At 44.1% G+C, this 26,430-nt stretch overlaps 1 protein-coding gene across 1 annotated transcript in view; it reads left to right on the top strand.

Annotated features, from left to right (window-relative positions):
- Nucleotides 1-23,680, top strand: part of LOC115134284 (partitioning defective 6 homolog alpha-like) — a 39,467-nt gene extending 15,787 nt beyond the window's left edge. Inside the window, exon 3 of the mRNA XM_029668093.2 lies at nt 19,100-23,680. Within this exon, the coding sequence (XP_029523953.1) occupies nt 19,100-20,007 (908 nt within the window). The 3' untranslated portion in view covers nt 20,008-23,680. The remainder of the gene's footprint in view (nt 1-19,099) is intronic.
- The last annotated feature ends 2,750 nt before the right edge of the window (nt 23,681-26,430 follow it).

The raw sequence follows: 26,430 nt of genomic DNA, 5'->3' as shown, positions 1-26,430 counted from the left end.
TCATAAAATAAACTTAATTCAATAAATTAAACAAGTATAAATGTAAATCCATTTTTATTCAGGTTCCCTTAATCTAATATGAGGTTTTAGTTGAAGATCTAATAACATTCAGTATGAAAAATAAAGAAAATAAAGAAAATCAGAAAGGGGAAAATACTTTTTCACAGCACTGTATAAAGAGGAAGCCAGCATCCGTGTATGCTCCAGGAGATCCAGCACACATGCTAATTACTCATTAGCTGAAAAAGCCTCCTCGCTTTACAGACAAAGCTCTGATCAATAATTTTAATGGCTCTGGAGGCAAACGCAATCAGATTTCTTTTGCTCTATTTGTTCACCCAGTGGGATTTGTTTTGTTTTGATGCAACCGACTGACAACAGAGCTACTTCCCCTGTTTTCATGGGGATGCTCTTCAGAGCCCTGAACAGCTGAACACCTATCAGGCTTTAAACAGGCTATGTACAGTATGTGGCTATAGATCAAATGACATTTTATTTGTCACAATCATGTGTTTCGCAGATGTTATTGTGGGTGTAGTGAAATGCTTGTGTTTCTAGCTCAAACAGTGCAGTAATATCTAACAAGTAAAGTAAAGGAATTGAATTAGGAATATATAAATATTAGGACGAGCAATGTCAGAGTGGCATAGACTAAGATACACTGTATCTGTAAAAGTTTGTGAGGGTTTTAGGTGGCAAGACACATTTCTTTAGCCTCCGGTCAGGAAGTCCAGGACCCAGTTGCACATGGCGGGGTTCAGAGCCAGGGCCTCAAGCTTAATGATGAGCTTGGAGAGTACTATGATATTGAATGCTGAGCTATAGTCAATGACCAGCATTTTTACATAGGTATTCCTTTTGTGCAGATGGGATTGTGCAGTTTGATGGCGATGGCATTGTCTGTGGATCTATTGGGGCGGTAAGCAAATTGAAGTGGGTCTCGGGTGACAGGTAGGGTGGAGGTGATATGGTCCTTGACTAGTCTTTCTAAGCACTTCATGATGACAGAAGTGTGCTACGGAGCAATCGTCATTTAGTTCAGTTACCTTTGCTTTCTTGGGTACAGAAACAATGGTGGCCATCTTGAAGCATGTGGGGACAACAGACTGGGATAGGGAGAGATTGAATATGTCCGTGAACACACCAGCCAGCTGGTCTGCACATGCTCCGAGGACGCGGCTAGGGATACCATCTGGGTCAGCAGCCTTGCGAGGGTTAATATGTTTAAAGGTTTTACTCACGTCAGCCAGTCCTTAGCAAACCGCGACGGTGGCACTGTATTATCCTCAAAGCGGGCAAAGAAGGTGTTTAGCTTGTCTGGAAGCGTGACATCGGTGTCCGTGACGTGGCTGGATTTATTTTTGTAATACGTGATTTCCTGTAGACCCTGCCACATACGTCTTGTGTCTGAGTCGTTGAATTGCAACTCCACCTTGTCCCTGTACTGTCACTTCGCTTGTTTGGTTGCCTTACGGAGGGAATAGTTACACGGTTTATATTCAGACATATTCCCAGACCTCTTTCCATGGTTAAATGCGGTGGATCACGCTTTTCATCCATCCACGGTTTCTGGTTAGGGTAGATTTAATAGTCACAGTGGGTACCACATCTCCAATGCACTTCTTTATAAATGCACTCCTCGAGTCAGCAAACTACCTGCCCTCCAGGACACCAACAGCACCCGATGTCACAGGAAGGCCAAAAGGATCATCAAGGACATCAACCACCCGAGCCACTGCCTGTTCACACCGCTACCATCCAGAAGGCGAGGTCAGTACTGGTGCAAGCTGGGACCGAGAGACTGAAAAACAGCTTCTATCTCAAGGCCATCAGACTGCTAAACAGCAATCACTAACTTAGAGAGGCTGCTGCCTACATTGAGACCCAATCACTGGCCACTTTAATAATTGGATCACTAGTCACTTTATACAATGCACTCTAAATAATGCCACTTTAATAATGTTTACATATCTTACATTACTCATATCACATGTATATACTGTATTTTATACCATCTATTGCACCTTGCCTATGCCGCTCAGCCATCGCTCATCCATATACTTACATGTACATATTCTCATTCACCTCTTTAGATTTGTGTGTATTAGGTAGTTGTTGGAGAATTGTTAGATTACTTGTTATCCACCAGATCAGAGGCAGTAGGAATGACCAGGGATGTTCTCTTAATAAGTGTGTGAATTAGACCATTTTCCTGTCCTGCTAAGTATTCAAAATGTATCGAGTACTTTTGGGTGTCAGGGAAAATGTATGGAGTAAAAAGTACAGAATATTCTTTGGGAATGTAGTGAAGTAAAAGTACAGATACCCCTACTTAAGTGGTACTTTCATTTATTTTTACTTAAGTACTTTGCACCACTGCCTGGAAGTATTCTCATTTTCTATTTAAAGGAGAATTAGAAAGCAGCTCTCTCACTCCCTTCACTCTTTCTCTGTCGCTCTCTCTCTTTCTTTCCCTGCTCTCTCTAGCATTGGCCAATATCTGTTAGCTTTGGCTTTCTCAGAGGATATATTGAATAAAACCATGAGGGGAACAGAAATGCACATTTCCAGAGAGGGCTTATCACTGTCAGTGACAGACGTACCCGTTCAGGGCCTGGCGCTACGTGATTACAGCTTCATCTTCTCCATGGAAGGAATGTTATTTTTCCACAGTGATGCCTTTTCATATTTCTCATTTGTTTTCAAGTGAGAGCAAATCAGTAGAGCAGTGCTCTTCATTCATTTGAACTGGTCTTGACTTCCAGTCAACCACATTTCCCTCAACTCTTACTCTCTCTTCTTTCATCTCTAGAGACCATCTATTTAAGGAGACTATTGATCCTTGCCATACTGTACAATACACATGGCATATTTTCGTTATAACCTCAGAGGACTATGGACAATCAAACCAGATGGTGCTAGTCTAAGACCACGCCTAAGAAACTGGTCAAACGCTCTGACTAGCACAACTGGCCAGTCTGGCTATTGAAGGCCCAATAAGCTGCTTTCCAGAGATTGACTCTTATCTAACCTCCCCCCAGAGGTGCCCCATGATGGACACATTGTGCTGGTGGAGCCATTTAAAGCCTCTGACCAGATCCACCCTCCTCCACTCTCCCTCTGTGGGACATTAATATCACAGAGTGCTGGTCCACTGAAACACTGATGAGATTGATGGGGCTTTTAGCATGAGCTCATCTCACAGAGTGGCCATTGAGAGGCTGGCTAATGTGATTCTATAGCAGATGAGATTCAGCGCTCGCCTCCATCCTCACCCAGAATCCCAGCACAAAACACCTATGGTGTCTCTCAGCCCAGTGAGTCCACTAGCCCATCCTTGTCATTGCCATTCTCAACTAGCTAGCTACCATGTCTGTCCTCAATCTCCTGGTACAGTCATAAGAAGCCAGTAGCAAAGGTCTATGGAATTAGCTGGGCAATAGCTGGCAGTCTGAGAAACATGGATTAGTGAAAATAATATATTTTTTTATTTTATTTTATTTTTATTTCACCTTTATTTAACCAGGTAGGCTAGTTGAGAACAAGTTCTCATTTGCAACTGCGACCTGGCCAAGATAAAGCATAGCAGTGTGAACAGACAACACAGAGTTACACATGGAGTAAACAATTAACAAGTCAATAACACAGTAGAAAAAAAGGGGAGTCTATATACAATGTGTGCAAAAGGCATGAGGAGGTAGGCGAATAATTACAATATTGCAGATTAACACTGGAGTGATAAATGATCAGATGATCATGTACAGGTAGAGATATTGGTGTGCAAAAGAGCAGAAAAGTAAATAAATAAAAACTGTGGGGATGAGGTAGGTGAAAATGGGTGGGCTGTTTACCAATAGATTATGTACAGCTGCAGCGATCGGTTAGCTGCTCAGATAGCAGATGTTTGAAGTTGGTGAGGGAGATAAAAGTCTCAACTTCAGCGATTTTGCAATTCGTTCCAGTCACAGGCAGCAGAGTACTGGAACGAAAGGCGGCCGAATGAGGTGTTGGCTTTAGGGATAATCAGTGAGATACACCTGCTGGAGCGCGTGCTACGGATGGGTGTTGCCATCGTGACCAGTGAACTGAGATAAGGCGGAGCTTTACCTAGCATGGCCTTGTAGATGACCTGGAGCCAGTGGGTCTGGCGACGAATATGTAGCGAGGGCCAGCCGACTAGAGCATACAAGTCGCAGTGGTGGGTAGTATAAGGTGCTTTAGTGACAAAACGGATGGCACTGTGATAAACTGCATCCAGTTTGCTGAGTAGAGTGTTGGAAGCAATTTTGTAGATGACATCGCCGAAGTCGAGGATCGGTAGGATAGTCAGTTTTACTAGGGTAAGCTTGGCAGCGTGAGTGAAGGAGGCTTTGTTGCGGAATAGAAAGCCGACTCTTGATTTGATTTTTGATTGGAGCTGTTTGATATGGGTCTGGAAGGAGAGTTTGCAGTCTAGCCAGACACCTAGGTACTTATAGGTGTCCACATATTCAAGGTCGGAACCATCCAGTGTGGTGATGCTAGTCGGGCATGCGGGTGCAGGCAGCGATCGGTTGAAAAGCATGCATTTGGTTTTACTAGCGTTTAAGAGCAGTTGGAGGCTACGGAAGGAGTGTTGTATGGCATTGAAGCTCGTTTGGAGGTTAGATAGCACAGTGTCCAATGACGGGGCGAAAGTATATAGTATATCTTTTGTGGTTGCTAAATCTACTTCCTTGAAGATTTATTTCAGCAGACTGCTTTAAAAGCTGGAGTTTATTCGGCTAATTCACATCGACTGAGAGGAAGCAGGAAAAGGGGGGATTGAGATATAAAGAGGGAGAAGGGAAAAGAGGGAAGAAAGCGTTTCAATGTTAGCTAGAGGAGATCTTCCTGGATGTGTCTTCAGGGCCCTCTCTGGAGATAGTGAGTAGGGAGAAGAGAACCCTTTCTTCCCTCATTTCCCCTCTCCCTGCTCACTCTCTCACGAGAGGGCCCTGAAGACACATCCAGGAAGATCTCCTCTAGCTAAAATTGAAAGTCAACCTCCCGTCTCCCTTACCTGAACAAACATAACCACACACTACAACTAAGTTCAAAACAATTTGCACATTCAAACCGTGCTCCAATGTAGTCATGCAGGAGTGCTTTAGGTAGTGTATCAGAGGAGTTACTGTGGGTCGGCATGCTGGTGCAAAGCCCATTGGCTGTGCTGCTGTTTTTTAGCAGAGTAGGAGAGATTCCCTTATGTTCATCCAGCACATGCACAACTGAGGCTGCATCAGCTGCTCAGCACCCCGAGGTGTGTGTGTGTGTGTGTGTGTGTGTGTGTGTGTGTGTGTGTGTGTGCCTGAGAATGCATTTGAGTTCTGTATAGGACTGGGAGGAAGACAGAGAGCGAATGTATTTATGATGTGGTTGTAGAAGACATTCCCCCAATCCTGCTGTGTCTTTGCACACTTAATTGCATGATAGCATCTCCACTGTCGTTACAGACGGAGTGAAATCAAATATTCCTAGGTCTGGAGATCGAAAGATAGGTTGTATCAGGAAAGCAGAGCAGAGGAGCGAGATAGAAGGGAATGAGGAAAGTAGGCAGAGTGAGTACTGCTAGGAACATCTGCTGTGCAGGTGTATGTACCTGGGCAGGGTTCTATGTAATGTGCCTGGGCAGGGTTCTCTGTAATGTGCCTGGGCGGGGTTCTCTGTAATGTGCCTGGGCGGGGTTCTCTGTAATGTGCCTGGGCAGGGTTCTCTGTAATGTGCCTGGGCAGGGTTCTCTGTAATGTACCTGGGCAGGGTTCTCTGTAATGTGCCTGGGCAGGGTTCTCTGTAATGTGCCTGGGCAGGGTTCTCTGTAATGTGCCTGGGCAGGGTTTTGCACGCCATATCCGATCAGAAGATAAAACACCTGCATATATCACCCATTGTTACTTAGGGCAGCCTCTGAATGTCTTCTCTAGCCAAGTCATTCTCCATGTCTTTCAGCCTCTGAGATTCCTGAGAGCTGCTGTGATTTCTTGTTTCTGTGAAACAGCCAGCCTGGTGCGTTGCTTGTTTGTTGCATTCTTGTGTCTCTAGAGGCTGGGGAAGGAGTGGAATGTACTGGCATGCAGCGGGTACACTGGAGGCTTGAAAACAGGATGTTACCAACCACAGGTTGGCGTGGTAGGTGGGTAGATGCCCAATGCCACTGAGGGTCAATAGGTTGTCAGCAGTGTGAATACAGGGCAGTATAACCCAGGGCTGTTGACCGGTTTCCTGGGCAATATTGACTAGTTGATATAGAGGTGCAGTTACCAAGTTGATTGTAACATTAACAATGGAGCAACTGTAAACCACTTTGTAGTGTAACAGAGTAATGTAGAGTTTTCAATTTCCAGTTTCCCACTCAGATTTACGAGATGAAATTCCTTCCACATACTGCATGACTGTTTTTGGTCTTATTTCAGTGGTTTGTGATCCGGCCTTCAATCTAAGCACCAGTGGTTTATTGAGCATCACATATATAGCAGGACAGTCCTTTTCAGATGTGTTTCTTTCCAGAGACTAGCAGTATGGATGTGTAAAAACAGAGCACCCACAAATAGAAACAGAGGCTAGAGGAGGAGAGGGCCTTTGAAGGGACAGTTGTGAGTCTGAGCGTGCTGCCTGCTGAGGTCAGAGAGAAGGTGTGGGCATTGTTTGAGGGTTTTAAGAATGCTTGCTGGTTTTGGCAGCTGTCTACAGTCCATTTTTGGATTCTGAATGGAATGTGTACGTATGTACACTACAGTACGCCTACCACAAGGATGACTCAGCTCATATTGATGGTGACATCATACTGTCTCATGATCCAGCTCAGTGTTTACACTGTCACATATACATGAAATAGCAGACTGTAAGGGAATAGGCAGCAGCAGGTGGTACAGAAGACAAGAATAGAATGCTGCCAAAATGACAAAGGAACATGGAACTAATGAGAAGTTTCAACAGTAAACATCCCTTTACCTGTTACCTGTTCCCAAACACAGGGGGGGAGGATCGCCTATATTAATGATGCCGTCTGCCTGGGATGGGAAAAGAGCTGCCCTCAATTTTAAAGGGTAATCCAAGACAAGCCCCATTAGTTATGTCCCACTGATCAGTACACACTTACATACACACACAGGTACGTGGCCTACTGCTGATCCGGCCTCCCGTGCAGCACGTGATTACTGATCTGATCTGCTGCTCCACTAACAAACTATGTTGTCTTTCAATCAGAATAGAAGTGTGTTTGTGTGTTGATACTGTGTTGCCTGTATTCGTTTAGTTAGGCTATGCTGAGGCTCCTTTCTAGATGGCAGTGGGAAGACCCATTGTTGCTGTTTATATGCGATGGAAACAGTGGGGTGTTTTCTTTACCTTGTGACCAGGGCTGTATCCACGTAGCATCACAGAGTAGAAAATTGGTTGTAAGTGCTGAGAATGGAGCCATTTTACTCCTACTTGTATGAGTCTAAATAAAAGCTATGTATGAAGCCAGGAACGGCACCTCAGTACCTCCAGGCTCTGATCAGGCCCTACACCCAAACAAGGGCACTGCGTTCATCCACCTCTGGCCTGCTCGCCTCCCTACCACTGAGGAAGTACAGTTCCCGCGCAGCCCAGTCAAATCTGTTCGCTGCTCTGGCCCCCCAATGGTGGAACAAACTCCCTCACGACGCCAGGACAGCGGAGTCAATCACCACCTTCCGGAGACACCTGAAACCCCACCTCTTTCAGGAATACCTAGGATAGGATAAAGTAATCCTTCTCACCCCCCCCCTTAAAAGATTTAGATGCACTATTGTAAAGTGGCTGTTCCACTGGATGTCTTAAGGTGAACGCACCAATTTGTAAGTCGCTCTGGATAAGAGCGTCTGCTAAATGACGTAAATGTAAATGAAGCCTCTTTAGTCATGAGAGGAAACCTCATTAGGAAACCTCATGAGCTTAACCAGTTAAGAGTTACCAGCAGGTGTCTTGAAAAAGGCAGCAAGACAGTGGTTTCTGCGCTATAGACAGGCGATGTTTTGATATTTCTATATGATCGACCCCTAAATAATCTACACCTACATGCAACAGTATCTCTTTAGCTTTTGACAACGATTTAACGAGGCCTAATTCACATGATAGCTACTTATAACCACTAGGTTAATAAATGAAAAAATAAAGAAATAAATTAATTATTTCAATTATTTAATGAGCCTACATCCTGTTATTTCAAGTTGTCCATTTGGACAATATCCCATTGTTAAAAAAAGATGCCTAAATTGGGTAATTGAACACATTTTAGGCCAATGTTAACTTTGATTGTGTTTGGTAAAAATGATAGACCTTTCAAATGTTTTATACAATATTATCAGCAAGTGACTTGATGCCTAGCCCACTGTGCCAAAGCAATTTAGAGTTGTTAAACGGGAGTGACAAGTGTGATATTATCAGAATTCCTCTTAACAACCAATATAATATATGATTCGTATGCCTATCACATTATTCAAAATATCAGAATTGGTCCAGAAATATATATATTAGGCACGCCAACAAATTAGACAAGAATTAAGAGTAGTCAAAGTGATTGTGTCAGTCAGTCAAATGATATCAAATGTTTTACCATTGCAACAGTCACATTCACCATGGTTTGTTGAAAGTGTCACATTTCATTAAAACAATGGCAAAGAGCGTCATCAATATTTTCCCTTTGTAGTACCTCAAACTGTCGTGATTACCAGCTGAGATAAACTTTTCTGAGTTGATTTTACTCCTGGCTCAGAGTTTGTCTGAGCAGTATCTTAAGATCATCCTAGAACCTACTCTGAGCTGGGAGGTTTCTTTTGTCTGGAAGGGGCAATCTGGAGTTGCTACATCCATTTTTAGAATGTACCCATTAATGCTTGAGAAACACAACTTATAAATATCTCGTGAAACACAATATAGCCTCAAAACATGGTTGGAACTATAATGTTGATATCATGGATGGTCAGTCCTTCCATCCATAGCTCTGCCTATGAATTTGAGTGGTTGTACATCTCCAGCCCCATCCCTCAGCTTTTTACCGAAACTTGGGCAGGGATGACACTATCATTTTTTTCAACTTCTGATTGCCACTTTAAAATAGGTTTGAACAGGATTCCTAGGAACCTTTATGAGATGCTTTGTGGATACAGGCCCTGACCAGGAAAAAACTTAATATAACTCCTGGATCATATATGATCTTCATTTGGAGAACATTTTTAAAGATGTTCCTATCTGAACATTGATGAACAACAGAGCTCAGCTGTTGGAATGTTGCGACAGGAATAGTTTATTCTTGGAGCAGCACTGCAATGCGGCCAGTGGCCAGACGTTGTAAGGGGATCCAGGAGATGTGGTGCCAAAGAGATGCCTCCACAGTACTCTGATCTGCTTCCTGCTGGCAGCATCAGGTGTCCATCACTCAAACCCCCTACCCTGGAGGACGGGGGCTCGCTGGTGCTGGTTCTGCCAAGCCATGCTTTCCATTCCACTGCCTGGCCTGCTCACTCTGGAATAATTCATGTGAAAGCATGCCTGGGCCAGCATGACAGCCAGGGTAGGACAATGAGCTCAGAGTGGGACCCGTGTTCATGGTGATGATCGTTTTCATAATCTAGAATGAAGGAGACAAGAACAATGAGGGTGAGGAAGAAACAACCCACCAGCATGGCTGGTGTCAGGGCAAGAGGGAGTAGTAGTGCCTGTGTGCCCCGAAGGCAGGACTCTCCCAGTCAGATTTATGTGATGTGACGGAACAGTTACTAAGTCATTGGACCATTGCTGTCTGTCTGATTAGAGCGTGAAATCAGCTAGCTGTTTCCTCAAAGGAATCCAGACAGCTAAATAGTGCTAAACTCGGCACTACTTATCCCAGCTGTGGTGGGTTCTCACTCAATACAGAGTAGTGCCAACTGGTCCTAAACAATAGAAAAAAGGCTAACGGTGCTGCAGAAAAATGCATGACATTTTTAGTATTTGTATATATGGTCCGAAATAAGCGACTAGATTTCAGCAGCCATACAACGCCTGCAGACAGCCAGTCAGTCAGTGAGATCTGTTATTCTGTAATAACTTGCCATTGTGATGTATAAGCTAGTCAATAAGCTGTTCCACTCTGCAATAACACAGCATTATGAAGTGCAAACTCATAACCAATAAGCTGTTACACTGTAATAACACAGTACGGAGGTGTAACTCCACTGCCAATAAGCTGTTACACTGTAATAACACAGTACGGAGGTGTAACTCCACTGTCAATAAGCTGTTACACTGTAATAACACAGTACGGAGGTGTAACTCCACTGTCAATAAGCTGTTACACTGTAATAACACAGTACGGAGGTGTAACTCCACTGTCAATAAGCTGTTACACTGTAATAACACAGTACGGAGGTGTAACTCCACTGTCAATAAGCTGTTACACTGTAATAACACAGTACGGAGGTGTAACTCCACTGTCAATAAGCTATCATATTCTGCAATAGCATGTCTGTCTGAACTATAGACAAGAAGGCATTGTATCAAAATGGAGGCAAACTAAACCAGTTCAAATGCCCTTTTCACCCTATTTTATTTGAAAGAGGCAGCATAATCTGCTTATGGCTGAGCAGAGAGACAGATGTTGACTCCATACCCATAGATACTTAATACACACCTCTCTGTGTAGCTTTCCTTGGGAGACCAACCCCCTCCCCCAGGTCCTGAGGACAGGGACACAGTGACTTCTCTGGGGACACCCTCCCAGGTTAGCATGGATGGCAGCACAGAGGGATCTGTCACTATAGGCTAGACAAGGGCAGGAGGCAAATTGATGGGTCTCTCTGTGTCTCTGTCTCTTTCTCTCTGACACTCCCACTCTCTCAACCCCTCTGCTCCTTGTCCTCTGTGTGTGAGAGTCAGAGAGGCTCTTGGGGAAGTGGGGTAAAGCAGCATTTCTATAGGATCCAGTGGGAGAGGTTTGAGATTTCTGAGAGGATCAGCAGTGTCTATGCCTGAAGGCTGCAGACGTCTAGCTGTATTATAGTTATTTTCAATTCTGGTAGAGTCATGAATACTATAAGCCCATCTCTCCACTGCTGGCTTCACTTCAATGTCCTCCCCTAAGGCCCAGTGCTACTGAACTCACCCACCTCAGCCCTTCTCAGTGTTTCAATCTAGTGACTGCATTGTTGTCTTGACATGCAGCAATCTCACCTTTTATAATACCAGCTTTGTTGCAAATAATGATTGTATTAAACTCAACATGCTCAAGGATATGTAAGATGTCAGCAGTTATTCAGAAGTGAATTGACCTCCTGACGCTGGTTATTAACAGGAATTGACTCTCTCCTGTGCTGCAGTAACGTAATGCAGTGTATAACATGAGTCAGGTGATTCATGATGTAGCCTACAGAGATCACATGATCTAGCGAGGTGGGTAGTTGATTCATTTGATATAGTGAGGGAAGCACAGGGGGAATACGTTGCTAGGAGATCAGAGCAGTTTGTTCTGGAATGTGTTGGAGCCTCCCACAACCCCTCACCACAGGGCAAAGATTTTCCAAGTTGTCTGTGTATATTACAGGTATACAGGTATACCTAGAAATGTGTACATTTTTGTGTGTGTGTGTTTGTTCCTTTCCTTTGTAAGATAAGTGGGAGTATAGATGGTACAGGACCTGGTGAAGGGATGGTTTCAATGGTTCCTCCTTACATCGGCACTAATGCAGGCACACACACACACTTAGACATTTACACTAGGGAGACAGTATCCCTGTAGCTAGCCACTCTGCACATTAGCCTCTGATCTCACTCACCATTAAACCAAATTATAGCCCAGTTGGTCAATAATACAGCTCAGCCCAGTAGAAGAACTCATAGACCACACAGACCCCTGGGCTAGCAATGCATACACTGTGTACCGATACAACCACACAGACACCAGGGAGAGAAGGAGAGAGCGGGAAAGAGAAGTAGAAAAAGGGGAAATAGAGACATTTTACTCCAGATGGGTTATTTCTAGTAGCAGGCATTTCCCCCATTCCTCTATAGACAGTAGCTGTGGTCTTGCCCTCAATCTCTGTTAACCTGCATGTCTGTGTGAGTTAGCTGTTATGTCAAGACTCATTTACAGGCCATTGTAAGGAACTCTGGCATTCTCTCTGTGGGGATATTGTGCACAGTGCAGAGGAAGCATCATTCAGAAGGTATTGCAGTGCTCCCTGTACTGCAGGCTCTTTAAAAAATGTATTATTGACACCTACTATAGATCATTGAGCAGACCCAACCCTCCTGGTCTGTAACCCTGGGCCCCATCCCTCCCTTCCTCCTGACCCAGCCCCGCACGTGCTCTCCGGTTGGGCTCACCCTCCAGCCCGCCTCCTCCAGCCTATGAGTGGGTTTAACAACAGAGGCTGCTCTGCTCTCTGTGGGGGTCCAGACAATAAAACTAATGAAGGGGGACAGGGAGGGAGGCAGGGCTGACTACAGCTCTGTGAGGACTGTGGAACAATCACAAACAGAACTACACAAACAGACCTACACAAACAAACACTTGAGTTAAACCCACCCAGGCACACAAACATGTACAGTTGAAGACGGAAGTTTACATACACTTAGGTTGGAGTCATTAAAACTCGTTTTCAACCACTCCACAAATTTCTTGTTAAACAAACTATAGTTTTGGCAAGTCAGTTAGGACATCTACTTTGTGCATGACACAAGTAATTTTTTCCAACAATTGTTTACAGGCAGATTATTTCACTTATAATTCACTGTATCACAATTTCAGTGGGTCAGAAGTTTACATACACTAAGTTGACTGTGACTTTAAACAGCTTGGAAAATTCCAGAAAATGTCATGGCTTTAGAAGCTTCTGATAGCCTAATTGACATAATTTGAATCAATTGGAGGTGTACCTGTGGATGTATTTCAAGGCCTACATTCAAACTCAGTGCCTCTTTGCTTGACATCATGGGAAAATCAAAATAGATCAGTTAGGACCTCAGAAATAATTTGTGGACCTCCACAAGTCTGGTTCATCATTGGGAGCAATTTCCAAACACCTGAAGGTACCACGTTCATCTGTACAAACAATAGTACGCACGTATAAACACCATGGGACCACGCAGCCATCATACCGCTCAGAAAGGAGACACGTTCTGTCTCCTAGAGTTGAACTTTCTTTGGTGCGAAAAGTGCAAATCAATCCCAGAACAACAGCAAAGGACTGTGTGAAGATGCTGGAGGAAACAGGTACAAAAATATCTATATCCACAGTAAAACTTGTCCTATATCGACATAACCTGAAAGACCACCCAGCAAGGAAGAAGCCACTGCTCCCAAACCACCATAAGAAAATCCAGATTATGGTTTGCAACTGCACATGGGGACAAAGATCGTACTTTTTGGAGAAATGTCCTCTGGTCTGATGAAAAAAATATATAACTGTTTGGCCACAATGACCATCATTATGTTTAGAGGAAAAAGGGGTAGGCTTGCAAGCCGAAGAACACCATCCCAACCGTGAAGCACAGGGATGGCAGCATCATGTTGAGGGGGTGATTTGCTGCAGGAGGGACTGGTGCACTTCACAAAATAGATGGCATCATGAGGAAAGAAAATGATGTGGATATATTGAAGCAACATCTCAAGACATCAGTCAGGAAGTTAAAGCTTGGTCGCAAATGAGTCTTCCAAATGCACAATGACCCCAAGCATACTTCCAAAGTTGTGGCAAAATGGCTTGAGGACAACAAAGTCAAGGTATTGGAGTGGCCATCACAAAGCATCCTATAGAAAATTTGTGGGCAAAACTGAAAAAGCATGTGTGAGCAAGGAGGCCTACAAACTGTCATTCAGGCACTGTTCCTAGGCCGTCATTGAAAATAAGAATTTGTTCTTAACTGACTTGCCTAGTAAAATAAAGGTAAAAAAAAAAGAGCTGCTGTAACTGAGCACTGCAATGACTTACAGCAGCTCTTTTTTTACCTTTATTTTACTAGGCAAGTCAGTTAAGAACAAATTCTTATTTTCAATGACGGCCTAGGAACAGTGGGTTAACTGCCTGTTCAGGGGCAGAATGACAGATTTGTACCTTGTCCGCTCGGGGATTCGAACTCGCAACCTTTCGATTACTAGTCCAACGCTCTAACCACTAGGCTACCCTGCCGCCCCTCTGTCAGGAGGACTGGGCCAAAATTCACCCAACGTATTGTGGGAAGCTTGTGGAAGGCTACCTGAAAAGTTTGACCCAAGTTAAACAATTTAAAGGAAATGATACCAAATACTAATTGAGTGTATGTAGACTTCTGACCCACTGGAAATGTGGTGAAATAAATAAAAGTTGAAATAAATCATTCTCTACTATTATTCTGACATTTCACATTCTTAAAATAAAGTGGTGATCCTAACTGACCTAAGACTGGGAATTTTTACTAGGATTAAATGTCAGGAATTGTGAAAAACGGAGTTTAAATGTTAAGGTTAAGGTGTATGTAAACCTCCGACTTCAACTGTATGTTATTAACACAAACATACAGATAAATGTAAACTGTACCACACACACTTTCCATAACTGGCAAATGTTTATAGTATTGGCATATATACTGTATACACAGTGAATATACTGGGTTTTCTGTGTATTCTCCATGTTGGAAGAGCTTTTCTGTTGTGACCAGAAGATTGTTTTCACTTCATAGTGTTGAGGTCAGGGTTCACAGCTAGTCTGGCCAGACTGTCACCCACTTGTTATGTCTCATGTCCTCTAGTTGAGCCTGGATATACATCAAATCCTAATTGTATCCATCTCTTCATACAACAGCCTGTGGCTTTGGTCAAATCTGTTTGTTGTCATCCATAAAACCTATTGGCAATTACTAGCCACTAGCTAAGTGTGCTTTTACCAGTGTTGAATGTTAGGATCATATCCACTGCATCCTCCATGATACACATTAGTCATACAGTGATCTCCCAAAGCTCTAACCAAACAGGGAAAAGCTCTCTTTCTTTTGCCATGGCCTCTCTTAAGGTGTTGATGACTTCCTATGTTTCACCCTCTCAGCAGGCAGTGCTCCACATAACCACATCCAGACCTCTCCTCCGTGTCTTTCTGAGAAACAGGATCATACAGCACATCCTTCTCCGCAGTTTAAAAATAACTTAAAATATTCTCTCCTCCCCAGCAAGTGTCGCTTCACATTTAGAACAGAGCCCTGAGTGGTTCCTCCCTGTGCTGCTACCTGCCAGCTAGCACTAAAAACAACACATTTTGTTTATTTCTGTCACACCAAAGAATGTGTCAGGTGGGTGTGATGATAGACAAGACAGCCTAGCTCTGTTTAATGTAAACAGTGGGGACTGAAGCGGTGATTCATCTGACTGGTATGCAATCTGATTCTGTTTCACAACCTCTGACCCCTCAGTAGGGGTTGAGAGTTATGGAAATCCTCACTGTGTCCTTACACATACCCCACTACCCCTGCTCCATCTCTGACTGACTTTCTGTCTCTGGGGCAGGTTCTGAAGTACTGTTCTCCTGTTCCCAGCAAACTCTGCTCTCAATCAGCACAAGGTTGCTCTGTTGTCCGGACCTCTGGCAGTCTCTATGGGGGTGCCACAGGGTTCAATTCTCGGGCTGACTCTCTTCTCTGTATACATCAATGATGTCGCTCTTGCTGCTGGTGATTCTTTGATCCACCTATACGCAGACGACACCATTCTGTATACCTCTGGCCCTTCTTTTGACACTGTGTTAACTAACCTCCAGACAAGCTTCAATGCCATACAACTCTCCTTCCGTGGCCTCCAACTGCTCTTACATGGAAGTAAAACTAAATGCATGCTCTTCAACCGATCGCTGCCTGCACCTGCCCGCCCGTCCAGCATCACTACTCTGAACGGTTCTGACTTAGAATATGTGGACAACTACAAATACCTACAGTCGTGGCCAAATGTTTTAAGAATGACACAAATATTAATTTTCACAAAGTCTGCTGCCTAAGTTTGTATGATGGCAATTTGCATATACTCCAGAATGTTATGAAGAGTGATCAGATGAATTGCAATTAATTGCAAAGTCCCTCTTTGCCATGCAAATTAAGTGAAGCCCCCCCAAAAACATTTACATTTATTTACATTTAAGTCATTTAGCAGACGCTCTTATCCAGAGCGACTTACAAAAAAATTCCACTGCATTTCAGCCCTGCCACAAAAGGACCAGCTGACATGTCAGTGATTCTCTCATTAACACAGGTGTGAGTGTTGACAAGGCTGGAGATCACTCTGTCATGCTGATTGAGTTCGAATAACAGACTGGAAGCTTCAAAAGGAGGGTGGAGCTTGGAATCATTGTTCTTCCTCTGTCAATCATGGTTGCCTGCAAGGAAACCTGTGTCGTCATCATTGCTTTGCGCAAAAAGGGCTTCACAGGCAAGGATATTGCTGCCAGTACGATTGCACCTAAATCAACCATTTATCGGAGCATCAAGGAAAACGGTTCAATTGTTGTGAAGAATGCTTCAGTGCGCCCAAGAAAGTCCAGCAAGCGCCAGGACCGTCTCCTAAAGTTGATTCAGCTGCGGGATTGGGGCACCACCAGTACAGAGCTTGCTCAGGAATGGCAGCAGGCAGGTGTGAGTGCATCTGCACGCACAGTGAGGCGAAGACTTTTGGAGGATTGCCTGGTGTCAAGAAGGGCAGCAAAGAAGCCACTTCTCTCCAGGAAAAATATCAGTGACAGACTGATATTCTACAAAAGGTACAGGGACTGCTGAGGACTGGGGTAAAGTCATTTTCTCTGAATCCCCTTTCCGATTGTTTGGGGCATCTGGAAAAAAAGCTTGTCTGGAGAAGACAAGGTGAGCGCTACCATCAGTCCTATGTCATGCCAACAGTAAAGCATGCTGAGACCATTCATGTGTGGGGTTGCTTCTCAGCCAAGGGAGTGGGCTCACTCACAATTTTGCCTAAGAACACAGCCATTAATAAAAAATGGTACCAACACATCCTCCGAGAGCAACTTCTCTCAACCATCCAGGAACAGTTTGGTGATGATCAATGCCTTTTCCAGTATGATGGAGCACCTTGCCGTAAGGCAAAAGTGATAACTAAGTGGCTCGGGGAACAAAACATCAATATTTTGGGTCCATGGCCAGGAAACTCCCCAGACCTTTATCCCATTGAGAACTTGTGGTCAATCTTCAAGAGGCAGGTGGACAAACAAAACCCCACAAATTCTGACAAACTCCAAGCACTGATTATGCAAGAATGGGCTGCCATCAGTGGCCCAGAAGTTAATTGACAGCATGCCAGGGCAGATTGCAGAGGTCTTGAAAAAGAAGGGTCAACACTGCAAATATTGACTCTTTGCATCAACTTCATGTAATTGTCAATAAAAGCCTTTGACACTTATGAAATGCTTGTAATTATACTTCAGTATTCCAAAGTAACATCTGACAAAAAATATCTAAAGACAGCAAACTTTGGAAATTAATATTTGTGTCATTCTCAAAACTTTTGACCATGACTGTAGGTGTCTGGTTAGACTGTAAACTCTCCTTCCAGACTCACATTAAACATTTCCAATCCAAAATTAAATCTAGAATTGGCTTCCTATTTCACAACATAGCATCCTTCACTCATGCTGCCAAACATACCCTTGTAAAACTGACCATCCTCCCGATCAAAATAGCCTCCAACACTCTACTCAACAACTTGGATGTAATCTATCACAGTGCCATCCATTTTGTCACCAAAGCCCCATATACTACCCGCCACTGTGACCTGTACGCTCTCGTTGACTGGCCCTCGCTTCATACTCGTTGCCAAACCCACTGGCTCCAGGTCATCTATAAGTCTTTGCTAGGTAAAGCCCCGCATTATCTCAGCTCACTGGTCACCATAGCAGCACCCACCCGTAGCACGCACTCCAGCAGGTAAATCTCAACTGGTCACCCCCAAAGCCAATTCTTCCTTTGGCCTCCTATCCTTCCAGTTCTCTGCTGCCAATGACTGGAACAAACTGCAAAAATCACTGAAGCTGGAGACTAATATCTCCTTCACTGGCTTTAAGCACCAGCTGTCAAGGCAGCTCACAGATCACTGCACCTGTACATAACCCGTCTGTAAATAACCCATCCAACTACCTCATCCCCATACTGTATTTATTTATCTTGCTCCTTTGCACCCCAGTATCTCTACTTGCACATTCATCTTCTGCACATTCTACCATTACAGTGTTTAATTGCTATATTGTAATTACTTCGCCACCATGGCCTATTTAGTGTCTTACCTCCCTTAACCCACCTCATTTGCACATGCTGTATATATACTTTTTCTACTGTATTATTGATTTTATGTTTGTTTATTCCATGTGTAACTCTGTGTTGTTGTATGTGTCGAACTGCTTTGCTTTATCTTGGCCAGGTCGCAGTTGCAAATGAGAACGTGTTCTCAACTAGTCTACCTGGTTAAATAAAGCTGGGGGAAAAAAGAAACAAAAGTGTGTGTGAGGGACAGACAGACCGAGAGGAGAAATGGGTTGAGAGCTATTGGGAGTGGTAACTATGAAAACAGTGGAATAGAGACTCACTGTTTTTGAAAATCTCAGGTCAGATTGTTGACATCATAGAAATGAGTATATAACTTCACAGGGCCTCTATGGTTGACATAATATTTGATCTTAACGAATCCCCAGAGAAAAGCCAAAAGAAACATACAGCAGGATAAAGTGAGACCACTGCATTTTATATCAATAGGTGTATTTGTAAAGTAAGGAAATGAGACTTCCTTCTTGAGAGTTGAAAGGTGAACTTTCTCCACATCTTAAAGTTAGGTTTTGACGGTTTACGCATGGAAAGACAGACTGAGGCATTAGAAAAGATTAGAGGAGATTTAAAACCTGTGCTGTTTCCCTTCCTTTTACTCTCCAACTGACCAGATTTAACCCATGTCTTACCCCCAGGTTAGCTGTTGACATCTTGAACATAATCCCCTTACTGTCTCAGAGCATACTACCATTATTTGATGGTCCATATTTGGAATGAACTGAGACTCTGGTGCTGCCTTGTCATTTTATGTCTTTGTCTGACATGGCTTTTGTCTGTGCCTCTCTCTGTCCTGTAGATGTGGATGAGCCTGTGGTCTTTGCCACCAACTCCCTGCAGAGGAGGAAAAAAGGCCTGGCAGGGTTGCGCCCGGCTCAGCAGAAGTCCAAACCAGGCCTGATGATTGGCCTTCCCCAGGATTTCCGCCAGATCTCCTCCATCATCGATGTCGATATCCTGCCCGAGACACACCGGCGTGTCCGCCTGCACAAGCACGGTACCCACAAGCCCCTGGGTTTCTATATTCGGGATGGCGTGAGCATGCGGGTCATGCCTCAGGGCGTGGAGAAGGTGCCTGGTGTCTTCATCTCACGGCTGGTGCGTGGAGGCCTGGCTGAGAGCACAGGCCTGCTGGGGGTCAACGATGAGATCCTGGAGGTCAACGGCATTGATGTGGCCGGCAAGTCTTTGGACCAGGTGACAGACATGATGGTGGCCAACAGCCACAACCTGATAGTGACGGTGAAGCCGGCCAACCAGCGCAACAACGTGGTTCCCCGGGCAAGCAGGGTCTCGGCAGGGGGGAACAGCTCCTCTGGATCCGTAGGCTCCGCATTCTCCCATGACTCAGCCCCCAGCACTGCCTCTCAGAGTGTCAGTCACCATAGCAACAGTAACAGCATGGCGGAGGGCGACAGCGACGAGGACGGAGACGGAGACCTTATCATTGAGACTGACAGCCTGCCACCTTACCTGCCCCATTGCTGTGTGTCCAATGGTAATGGCAGCCACAGAGAGTCTCCATTGTCCTCGTCACTGGGGCAACGGCCCCTCCCCCAGAGCATGTCCCTGCCCAGCAGCGGCTCTCTGTCAGACAGCAAGGCCTCCCTGAGCTCCATGACCACCCCTACACACAACGGCAGCCCCACCAAGACCAGCAGCAGCCAGGAGAGCATGAGAGAGGATGGGAACATCATCACACTGTAAAACCCGAACATTAATATCAGAAGACAAAACATCACAATTGGAGAAAATCAACACATGAACGTTATCTGAACATAAAACAACAATTTTAATTGTTACCTCATAATGGAAAACAACTCATAACAATGATAAAGGCAATGATGATGGCTTTAACTTAAAAGTATCTGATGTGTATTCCATGCAACTAAACACTGTGGAACCAGTCATGTAATGAACTCAGTGGTCAGTGTAGTGTTTAGTTGATGATCGCTGTCACCACCACCATAATGGAAGTGCCTTACGGCTTTCCGCACAACTCGCCTTATTTTTATCACTTATATTTTACTTTCAAACAAGACCACCTCTCACTTCGATTCTAAACAGTGCCGTTGGGTGTCAGTGCAAAGGTAAAGATTGGCAGAAGGAGAAGCAGACAGAATGTGAAATGTTATGTCTGTCTGTCTGTCTGTGTGGAACATAGCCCTTTTCTCTTGCTCATCCTGCATTCTGCAATACTTCCTCAGCATGTCCAAACAGTGTGTTCTCTTCCGTGTCTGTGACAATCATTGCTGATTGTGCTGCTGGTTGTTTGGCTGCTGAGCTGACAATAGCTTTTATCATAGAGGAATAGGCGACGCAAGGTTTTACAAAATCTGTCCACGAAAATAAGCCCACAAAGTGAGGAATTTTTGTATGAAGGTGCATGAGAGTGTTGAATTTGGTCATCAAAAAATGCAATTGCTAATTTTCTAGGTGAGGCTTATTTTATCGAATAGAAATTTCGTAATGGTTAGGTTGTTACGAATGCACTGATATGAGTGGACGCACGTAGCGTTTCGGCAACTTACCCAAAAACAACTTTATATCAGAGAAGTGCCTGTTGTCATAGAGATAGAGGACTCATCATGGATATAACCCGTTTTACCATGGACATTGCCATTGAGGGCTTCCACCATTTTAAAGTAGTCAATTGGGTTGGGATTTTTATGAGTTGGAGGCAATAAGCCAATGAAGAAAACAAACTACTTTAAATAGCCTATGGTGGCACAAATACAAATAAGTGTCCTCTAGCTATCTCTATGGTCTGTTGTTCACACGCGTCTGCCCGCTTATTGGCTAGAATGGTCCCACCTGATCTTGCCTCCCATCTTTGAGGACATGTATTTCCATTGTTAGTGCTCACTCAAATATCTTGTCAATATAATAGACCGTCTTTGCTTTTATTCCTCTGATTAGAAGTCATTGTGAATTGGATTCACATACAGCACATCTCGAAACATACCGGTCTTCCTCTGCTCATCCCCAGGAGGAATGTCATGGTATTACTGTACACACAACACAACAAAGTCAAGTGAGGCTTTTACAATGTGTGCTTTGATCCCTGAGTCCCTTCTGAACATCCCTACTTCAATTCAATACACAAAGTTATGGCATATCATACTCTTTTCAAGGAAAAGATGTAATGGGGCTGTTAATCATCACGGTGTTAGTATAGGAAAGAGGAGGGAAATATGGTCCCCTGTGTCCCGATGTAGAGGTAAAATCATATTTATTTGACTTTCAAATAGTGACAAAGTTTACACACTGACATGGGGTTGCATTATAGCAGTATATCCAACCAATTGAATCTGACTCAGAACCATCTTCAAGAGAATACCACTGTCTTTTATTTACTTTACAGCCACCAAACACTTGCCTAATCTAAAACATAGTCAGGTGATTTGGCTTTGTATTCCTCTCTCATAGTATCTGCTTCAGTGAAGTCAGGGGTTGCTTGGAGTTATAAAGGTCCCAGGATGAAACATTAGATCCTGGAGAATTTCCCTGGCAGACTTGCTATCTTGCTTTTAGATAAACCAATTCCATTTTCCTTCAGGACAAGGTTTCTCTCCCCTGAAAATTTGACAGAGGGGGAACACAACAGAAATAACATGGAGTGCTGTTGCTCCAGAAGGTCACGGCCTCTTATAGACCCAGCTGTCTACAGGCCCACTTGTGACTGCCGTGTTTTTGTGTAAAATAAGGAAATTCCTTTCATGTTTGAAAAGCCTAGAGCTCTGCACATTGGGACCTTGTTCATACAATTAACTCCCTTCTTGATATCTAAACCAGAGGAGCATGGGGAGGGAAGGAGGAGAGAGTTCCTCTTACTTTTGAGGCTTTGGGGATCATCTTGCAGGGAGAGCTGTGAGGCAGACGGTCTAAAATCTACAAGCTTGGCCTCCCGAGTGGTGCAGCAGTCTAAGGCACTGCTTCGCAGTGCTTGAGGCATCACTACAGACCTGGGTTCGATCCCAGTCTGTGTCACAATCTGCCAAGACCGGGAGTCCCATAGGGCGGTGCACAATTGGCCCAGTGTCACCCGGGTTAGGGGAGGCTTTGGCTGGGGGGGCTGTACTTGGTTCACCGCGCTTTAGCGACTCCTTGTGGCAGGCCGACTTCGATCGTCAGTTGAACTGTGTTTCCTCCGGTGTTTCCTGCAGCTGTCTTCCGGGTGTTAAGGAGGTCATGTTTCAGAGGACGCATGACTCGACTTTCGCCTCTCCCGATTGAGTTGCAGCGATGAGACAAGATCGGAATTGAAATTGGGAGAAAAAGGGGGTTTAAAAAAAAAACTCCAAGCTTAAGGTTGTTGGTTCTGACCCTCACTACTCCTGAACACAAGGGCCCCCTGACCCTCTGTTAGTACTGGAGTGAAGGAAAACTTTGACTGCCCTCACAGCTAGCAATGCCCACGACCTCCAGGCTAGGTGATGGGCTGTGTCTGTTTCTGGCTGTGTCTTAATGTCTGGAGTGAATCACAGAGACAGCAGGAGCATCAGATGACCTACCACACCAGAAGGACAATATTGTGTTTTACATGGACATGATGTAGCTGTAGGTCAGCACTCAATCTGGAGCCAACTGGAATATCACTGGAATAACACGAGTTCATTAACTCCCCAACTTAATGTTGACTTAGATTATTGAATTGACCAATAAGACACAACAAAACCAGCAGAGCATGAAGACCTCCTATGGCCTGGTCGTTATTGTTTTACTAGAGCTGCAGTTGTGTGGGTCACTGGCACTGCTGCACCAGGTGGCAGCCAGGTAGCATGGTACATTAATTAACCTGAGAATGAAGATGTTCACTTTGATAAGAGGGGAGGGGCAATTATCTATTGAAAGAGGCCATCATAAGATGCATTTTTAAAACCTGTTCTCTTTATAATCCAAGAAACACAAGTACATAGTCCTTGGACATCCTTGTAGAAAGTACAAGAGAATCACCTTCACAGATACAGTATGGTCTTTTAATCTACTTACAGAAATCTGCACTCATCTATAACAGAAAAGCTACCACGTACTGTACTGAATAATATTTTCATGTATGTAATTGTATATGTATAAATACAAATGAAAAATTATATAAACAAGGGATTTTTTTTGATTCACTGGGAGATTTTGTTGGAAAATAACATTTTATAAATGTGTAAAATATGGAGAGTATTTTTCTTATTCTTGTACTTTTATTTGTATATGAGAATCCTGGAGAGGACATTTCTATTTCTTTGAGTACCGGGAACCAAACGGAGGAACAAAGTGTTTATATGAATCTGATGGGTCAGGGTGTACAATACTGTGAATGTCATATAGAGATATGCTGTTTGTGAAATTACATATTATAATAAAATATTATTTAAAAAAATTACAATATTCTGATGTTTTTTTTGTGGTCGCATAGGCCCCGTCTCTCTCTCTCACTAACTCCTATCTCAATATGCTTTAAAGGCCCAGTGCAGTCAAAAACGTGATTTTCCTGTGTTTTATATACACTTTCCATGACATGGACTGACCTGGTGAAAGCTATGATCCCTTATTGATGTCACCTGTTAAATACACTTCAATCAGTAGATGAAGGAGAGGAGACAGGTTAAAGAAATATTTTTAAGCCTTTATACAATTGACACATGGATTGTATATTAGTGCCATTCAGAGGGTGAATGGGCAAGACAAAAGATTTCAGTGCCTTTGAACAGGATATGGTAATAGGTGCCAGGTGCACTGGTTTGAGTGTGTCAATAACTGCATTGCTGCTGGGGTTTTCACACTCAAAAGTTTCCCATGTGTATCAAGAATGGTCCACCACCCAAAGGACATCTAGCCAACTTGACACATCTGTATTTGTAATGGATCTCCATTAGCTGCCAAGGCAGCAGCTACTCTTTCTGGGGTCCAGAAAAATTAAGAGAATTATACAAAGATTTCACAACACATTAACGGCCCATGTACACTAGCACAAGATGGCATGTGGTGAAACATCGCTTCCCATTCATTTCAATGGAAGGAAAGCGGAGAGGGCTGGGGACCTTTGGGTGGGGTGGTGAAAAAGAAACTTTTCCCAACTTTATGCAAATCACCAGCAGCGACCGCTGGGCGATGACCAATCATATCGAGTGGTTCCCATGACGAATTTGATGCTATGCGACCCAAGGCTGGAGACTTTCTTCAGCAAAGATGGCTGACAAAAATACTAGGATGGAAGTGATTATAACGTCATAACGAATCTTTGTAACGGTCTTCCATCCTAGTATTTTTGTCAGCCTTTCGGAAAAGCCTTTTGGAAAAGCTGACCATGACTCCATTTTGTTGCTCCCTGCCTATAGACAGAGACTTAAAACAGGAAGCTCCCGCACTCAGATCTGTTCAACGCTGGTCCGACCAATCTGATTCCACACTTCAAGATTGCTTCATCACGTGGATTGGGATATGTTCCACATTGCGTCAAACAACAACATTGATGAATACGCTGATTCGGTGAGCGAGTTTATTAGCAAGTGCATTGGCAATGTCGTACCCACAGCAACTATTAAAACATTCCCAAACCAGAAACCGTGGATTGATGGCAGCATTTGCACGAAACTGAAAGCGTGAACCACTGCTTTTAACCAGGGCAAGGTGACCGGAAACATGACCGAATACAAACAGGTTAGCTATTCCCTCCGCAAGGCAATCAAACAAGCTAAGAGTCAATATAGAGACAAAGTAGAGTTGCAATTCAACGGCTCAGACACAAGAGGTATGTGGCAGGATTTACAGTCAATCAGAAAATCATTTTCAAAATGTATTGACTTACTTGAATAGGTTCACCCAGCCTTGTGGACAATTGGAAACAGGGCAGCAAAGTGTGTTTGTCAACAGAGCGTTTTAGAGCATATTACTATTGAACTATTTACCCATTTAATAACCAGACCTTCATACAAACTTGCTATGCTGAATTATTGACGCACAATTGAACGTGCTACTAAACTCAGAAAAAAGAAATGTCCTCTCACTGTCAACTGCATTTATTTTCAGCAAACTTAACAGTTGTAAATATTTGTATGAACATTACTGAGACATAGAGACACCCCACTCTTCCACCAAGGCACCTGCAAGTTCCCTGACATTTCTGGGGGGGATTGGCCCTAGCCCTCACCCTCCGATCCAACAGGTCCCAGACGTGCTCAATGGGATTGAGATCCGGGCTCGTCGCTGGCCATGTGCAGAACACTGACATTCCTGTCTTGCAGGAAATCACACACAGAACGAGCAGTATGGCTGGTGGCATTCTCATGCTGGAGTGTCATGTCAGGATGAGCCTGCAGGAAGGGTGCCACATGAGGGAGGAGGATGTCTTCCCTCTAACGCACAGCGTTGAGATTGCCTGCAATGACAACAAACTCAGTCCGATGATGCTGTGACACACCGCCCCAGACCATGACGGACCCTTCACCTCCAAATCAAATCAAATGTATTAATATAGCCCTTCGTACATCAGCTGATATCTCAAAGTGCTGTACAGAAACCCAGCCTAAAACCCCAAACAGCAAGCAATGCAGGTGTAGAAGCACGGTGGCTAGGAAAAACTCCCTAGAAAGGCCAAAACCTAGGAAGAAACCTAGAGAGGAACCAGGCTATGTGGGGTGGCCAGTCCTCTTCTGGCTGTGCCGGGTGGAGATTATAACAGAACATGGCCAAGTTGTTCAAATGTTCATAAATGACCAGCATGGTCGAATAATAATAAGGCTGAACAGTTGAAACTGGAGCAGCAGCACGGTCAGGTGGACTGGGGACAAGCAAGGAGTCATCATGTCAGGTAGTCCTGGGGCATGGTCCTAGGGCTCAGGTCCTCCGAGAAAGAGAGAGAGAAGGAGAGAATTAGAGAATGCACACTTAGATTCACACAGGACACCGAATAGGACAGGAGAAGTACTCCAGATATAACAAACTGACCCTAGCCCCCCGACATAAACAACTGCAGCATAAATACTGGAGGCTGAGACAGGAGGGGTCAGGAGACACTGTGGCCCCATCCGAGGACACCCCCGGACAGGGCCAAACAGGAAGGATATAACCCCACCCACTTTGCCAAAGCACAGCCCCCACACCACTAGAGGGATATCTTCAACCACCAACTTACCA

This window comes from Oncorhynchus nerka, linkage group LG9a (assembly GCF_034236695.1).
Source record: "Oncorhynchus nerka isolate Pitt River linkage group LG9a, Oner_Uvic_2.0, whole genome shotgun sequence".
NCBI classification, from domain to species: domain Eukaryota; kingdom Metazoa; phylum Chordata; class Actinopteri; order Salmoniformes; family Salmonidae; genus Oncorhynchus; species Oncorhynchus nerka.
Note: the sequence above shows the minus strand (reverse complement) of the source record. Positions and strands in the feature narration are given on the sequence as shown.